The sequence below is a fragment of the Nematolebias whitei genome, chromosome 18 (assembly GCF_014905685.2).
Source record: "Nematolebias whitei isolate Nwh7 chromosome 18, NemWhi1, whole genome shotgun sequence".
Classification (NCBI taxonomy): Eukaryota; Metazoa; Chordata; class Actinopteri; order Cyprinodontiformes; family Rivulidae; genus Nematolebias; species Nematolebias whitei.
Genome location: NC_056515.1, coordinates 15514018 through 15520102, shown reverse-complemented (window position 1 = coordinate 15520102; position 6085 = coordinate 15514018). Strand labels below are relative to the sequence as shown.

Below are 6085 nucleotides of genomic sequence, written 5' to 3'. Positions count from 1 at the left end.
ATGTCAGACTTCTGTTTGTGGATTTGTCCTAGACTCTAACGGGACACGTGTCAGACTTCTGTTTGTGGATTTGTCCTCAGCCTTTAATACAATCCAGCCTCACATACTAATCGAGAGACTTGTTGAACACTTTCCTCTGGGTAACGATGTGATGGGCTGGATCTTGGATTCTTTAAGTAACAGGACACAGAGAGTAACAGTGAATAACTGTCTCTCTGATTTTAAGCACTCTTCCACCGGGTCACCTCAAGGATGTGTACCGTCACCCCTGCTTTTTTATTTTATACACAAACATGTGTCAGAGCAGACATGACAGCAGGTTCATTATAAAGTACGCAGGTGATTCTGTTATTGTCAGTCTGCTTAAAGGAAATGAAAGTGGCCATGGGCAGGTGACTGAAGACTTTGTTCAATGGTGCGAGGACTCTTTCCTCAAACTAAATATCGATAAGACAAAAGATATGATCATTGATTTTAGGAGGAAACCTCACAAGCACGACGTCACTTTAATCAAAAGCCGAGCTATTGAGAGAGTGCAGTCTAACTAACATTTAATACATTTTGATACTAGTTGGATTTTAAAGTTTTACTCTCCTCTTTTATGTCCTACTTTGCTTTGAATATGATTGTGGAGCCTGGAGCACCATTATCTGTAAATGGTTTATTTGAGGTGTTCTTACTTTTAACATTGTGTGTTATATTATATATTATTCTCTGTACCACTGCAAACCAAATCTTCCCTTGGGTATAAATAAAGTAACCTAAACTAATTATGACTTAAATAATGAAAAAACAACATTCAGAGTCTCAGACGATGAGAACATTCCACAGCCAGATGTTGTGCAGTGTGAGCAGGAGATCAGCATCTCCATGAAGCTCGTCGGCAGAAGGAAGCATGAAGTCTCTAAAACGTCCTGCTAGATGCTGCATGGACTGGACTTCAGAAAACACAGTGGACCAAAACCAGCAGAGGACATGGACCCAAACCATCACTGACTGTGGAAACTTCACTCTGGATTTCAACTACCGTATTTTCTGCCGTACACGCTGCACCGCCCTAAAAGTCTCATCAGTTCAAATATGTCTAATAAAGTGGAAAAATGTGTCACTTGGGCGTATAAGTCGTAGGACATGTGAATTATGCAACAAGCTGCGACTTATATGACAAAAAATATGGTACGTGGATTCTGGACCTCTGCACTCCTCCAGACTATAAATATGCAAAATTTACTTTAACTGAAAAGAGGACATTGGACCACTGAGCAACGGTCCAGTTCTTTATATCCTCAGCAGGTAAGACGCTTCTGATCAGGTCTCTCTTGTAAATGAGTCCTCGAGGCTCAATGGGACTAACCTGTGTAAATAAAGGCTGAATGAATGATGGTGTCTCTTGGTTCAGGAGTGGCTGGACTCGAGGAATGAGACATTTGTAGCTCATGTCTGGACTTAATCAGCTGATTCGGATGTGAGCAGGATACCGAACCTATTCACGATATTCTAATTTTCTTTTGCTTTTTCGTTATTTGTACTTATAATAATTAAAAAACAAGAAATAAAGTCTTGAAATGTTTCACTCTGCGTAATGAATCTTTGTAATTTATGAGTTTCACTTTCTGAAGTGACTGACAGAAATATTAAACATGTAAATAAAACCAACACAGACAGAAAATAACCCTGAAGTTCAAAGTGACTCGTTTGGTTCTTCATTACTGGTCCCCAACCGAACCGAGTCTACCGGACTAACAGCTGCTCTGACGTCACTGAAGTAGTTCCCAGGTAGAAACATCTGCATTGAAAGACGCAGGTTCTGCAGGGACATCGTCAGCCATGTTTTTTTTCTTTCCTTTCTGTTTGGCTCTCGTGGGGGCGGGGGGGCGGTGCCTGAGTCCCGCGGACCACAGGGGGTTATCGGACAGCAACACCTGCGGCAAGAAGCAGGGACGTCCCGGACAGGGAGACAGCCGAGGACGGAGTTCTGTCGCCTACTGTCTGCTGCCGCCTCTCCCGCCCCTCCCCCTCGACGGGAGAACGCAGCTACCAAAACGAACGCCCCGCGCCGCTGTGTGTGTTGTTTACCTGCATGCTAACTGCGGCGGGCGAGCGCGTGCCTCTTTCTGTCTTACCGTGAAGATTATTTTCAAAGAACGGAGGTCCGAGCGGACCGGGACGGAGTTCCTGGCCTCCTGCCGAGATCCACAGAGCCCGTTTCCACTTCACAGGAACCAGAGACACTTCACGGCCATCTCTCCCACAAATGCTAAGCTACAAGTGACAGACGGCTAAACATCCGGTTCAGCGTTTCACAGTAAAAGACCTGCCGCCGCAGCTCAAGTGGATCAAACCTGCAAATATTTCATCACATTCTGATGCATGCTCAATAATCCAGGTAGAAAAATCTAAAAAAGTTCAATCTGGTCCTCTGCACATTCAAGAAAACAACCAAAAAAAAAATGTAGAAATGTTCCGTCTTTCATCCGAAAGACTTCCTCAATCTGAGGTGCTGTGTTCAGCTCAGTCTTATAAATGTATGTATGTTTTATTTATTCATTTCATTTCATCCAAACAACAAATATAATACAATTTAAAGAAAAGAAAAAAGATATACAATCACAGAAATAAAATGAAAGGCAGCAGAAGAAGAATGAATTCGTATAATATCTGCCCCTTGTCCCCAAAATATATTCCAAACAAAATTACTATACAAAAGCAAGATGAATTAATAAAAAAATAAAAAGATAAAAAATAATCAAAAAAAAAAAACTTAGCTAAAATATAAGATCAACTGTAAACAATTTTTATGAACTCACATTATACTTAATATTTTTTTTAAAAAACAAATTTTTATCATCCTCTTGAATATGTACATAGTTTTGGCTTTTTTAATATCAACCTCCAGATCATTCCACAATCTAATACCCTGAGATATAGTGGATCGCATCTTCAGACTGGTGCGACACAAAATAGCACCTTCTCAGAGTGGATCAACCAGTTTTGCTGCTGACAACCAGAACCAGCTGCTCACATGCTCAAGAAGGACCATCAGCCTAACAATGGATCATTAGCACCTGATGGCTGTTTACTATTCACATAGTATCACTCAACCCCCCGTCTCTTGCTCAAATATTTTATTTTATTAGAATAATTATCTGAAATATTTACAAATCATCAGTAAACTTGGTAAAACTATCAGGTCTCTTTTGTAAATGAGTCCTGGAGGCTCAATGGGATTTACCTGTCTAAATAAAAGTTGAATGAAAAACATGATGCTTTTGTTTTGTAACGTTACTCGCCTCACTTCCAGGTTTACTTCCGCAAACTTGACGCTCCACCCTCCCTCCCCGCCCCTCCCTCGCCTTGCTGTGCGACTGAGAGGAGATGGAGCAGGCCGGACTTGCGCATTACGCTGTTTTTCCTTGTTGAATAGTTGAATGCGACAGTAGAGACAGACAAAGAGACCCTAATGTCAAATCACGTACAAATGTTTCAAACCCAAAGTTCGGACATTTATGCCGTTTTTGAAATGGAAACATGTTTTGTTTTTGTTCTGCCCCAGGCTCTGCTGCAATGTCACTTACAGGAGTTCATCACTTTGTTTGCTGACCGAACAGAATTCATATGAAATGTCTGTTTCTCGTCTATTAAACACAGATTTATTAAATAACATTTGCAGTGTGGTGGTTATTTTACAGCCTTATGGGAACAATATTTGACACCAGAAGGTTGGGTCTGATTTAATGTTTTCAGGGCTGCACAATGTATCAGTAAATCTTTGTCATTGCAAAATAGCATGTAGGACATAAGGTAAAAACAGTCTGAGCTCAGACACAGTGCAAGTCAAGGAGAGTGGCCTCTTTGACCTCTGAGGTGACGAGAGAAAACCATCAGCCCTGCAGTGTGAGAGACACGCTGGGCGACAGAAGACAGAATTACCTATAGTGTGTTTTTATGTATAAACCGTAAAACAAATGAGGAAAGACTGGAAATAAAATGATTTTGTCTGCAAATGTTTTGCAATGTTAGTTAAACATTTTGTGATAAAATCCAAACCCTTGACGAGAACAAAACTCAAGTTCTGTCGTGTAAATCCAACTTTTTGTGGCCCGTTTTAATTCTGAGCCAAGTCCGTCGGAGCTGTAGAGCTTTTACTGTTCGTTTCAACAGCTCATTGTTTTCAATGGGAAACTGAGCAATTGTTTGCTAATTTCATTCATGTCATTCAGTGTACAATACTGTGTACAATACTGTGTACAATACTGTGTACAATACTGTGTACAATACTGTGTACAATACTGCTAAAAGTCTCAGCGCAGTGTTCCGAAACAAGACGCACATTTTAATTGTTGACTTTTCCAAAGTTTGTCTCTATGTGTCCCTGTGATGGACTTGTGACATGTCCAGGGTGTCCCCCGCCCCTCGCACATTGATGATGGACATGGGCACCGGCGACCCCCGTGACCCATAATGGAAGAAGCGGGTAAAAGATAATGGATGGATGGACTTTTCCAAAACTACAGGCTACTACTAGGGATGCACGATAGTATCGGCATGGTATCGGCTGATATTAGTGTTAAAGTTCATATCGGCCATTCCGTCAAAATAACTCAGCGATATAAAAGGTGCTGCTTTGTATGAGAACCCAGTGCCAAGGATGCAGTGAGGGGCAGCACAACGTGATGACATCACACATGCCTGATCTGATCACGGCGGAGAGGAAGAAGTCAAAATGTCGGCGGTGTGGAAGTTTTATTTTGGTGAGGATGTCAGATTCTGAAGATTCATGGACTACGATGAGCCTCGCTACATCGTCCCCAGTCTGAGACATTTTTCCGACGTAACATTACCCGAGTTACAAGCCGTCATTTCCGACGTCATTGAGAAGCTAATAGCTGACAGCACTTGGGTGAGTTTTACCACAGACATTTGGACGTCGTGTTAGCCCCGTTAGCATGATTAGTCTTACAGCTCAATGGATAGACAAAAACTTATAAAGTCTGTCCTTCATGCACAGGAGTGCAGAGGATCCACACTGCAGCTATAGGAACCTGGAACAAACCTCCACAAGTGAGACAGCATCGCAGGTGACTAATGCTAATAAATAACATTGAACACTTTTAATTTAAAATAAGTTAAAGTGCTATGCATATCATATGGCTGCTACTGAATATATGTCACCAGCTGTTGCGCAATTTTTGTAGCAAATAAGCCTAAATAAGAGGAATATGTTCTGACAAAAGAACGTATATAAAATATCAGTATCGATTATTGGCCAAACAAGTTTTAATATATTGCCATATCGGATATCGGCCAAAAATCCAATACCGCGCATCCCTAGCTACCACTACTTGTGAATAAAAAAATCTTTGACATTTCTGCATTCAGATAAAAGAAACCCAAAATGACAAGAACAAAACATCTCAAAGTTTTGATTTACTCAACAGTAAAAGGTTCATTGAAAACAATCCTTGCACGTGTACACTGACGTTGTTCTCCTTTAGCACAGCAAACCATCTTCCTGTTTGCACCTGAAATAATTCATGAACTCATGTTCTTTACTAACATCATAGATCAATGGATATAAAGTCATTTTTCATCAAAACATTAGGCAAAATGTTTTTCTTTCTTACTTCTTGAAATTTTCAATTTGCCTTACCTAATTTAATAAAAGTACCCATAAATATTTATGAAAACAAAATTTTTCTATCCAACATTTGTGTTTGGCCAGTCGGCAGTTGTTTAAACTTTTTTATATTTTTTACTTTTATCACTTCAAATTCACTAGAAAGAGCCACCACTTCACATTTATTATTACATTCTAGGATAAAGATGTATTTTTAAAGTTTTGGTCTTTTCCCCATTTACAACAAAATTTAATAAAAGTAGCACCAATTTGTCTTTACAGGCATTTTTAAATACACACTCATGCTTTAATAAAAGTATAAGAGCAGGTCTGTTGGACCCACTGGGTCTGGTTTTTCACATCCCTTTAAACTGCTGCATGATGGACAGGAGGTGTTCGCTCCGTTTCTGGATGCTGATCTGCTCCTCCTTCAGCCTCTCCTGTTCCTGCAACACCTCCTCCTATGAA

The 6085-nt window shown here is 40.4% G+C and overlaps 2 protein-coding genes across 2 annotated transcripts in view; both read right to left on the bottom strand.

Annotated features, from left to right (window-relative positions):
• Window positions 1–2267, bottom strand: part of LOC119424462 (spindlin-1) — a 12281-nt gene extending 10014 nt beyond the window's left edge. Inside the window, exon 1 of the mRNA XM_037691947.1 lies at window positions 2124–2267. The gene's annotated coding sequence lies outside the window, so the exon portion shown is untranslated. The remainder of the gene's footprint in view (window positions 1–2123) is intronic.
• A 3706-nt stretch (window positions 2268–5973) lies between these two features.
• zmp:0000001301 (rab9 effector protein with kelch motifs) overlaps window positions 5974–6085 on the bottom strand; it is a 32250-nt gene continuing 32138 nt past the window's right edge. Inside the window, exon 17 of the mRNA XM_037691945.1 lies at window positions 5974–6078. Coding sequence (XP_037547873.1) covers window positions 5974–6078 — 105 coding nt within the window. The remainder of the gene's footprint in view (window positions 6079–6085) is intronic.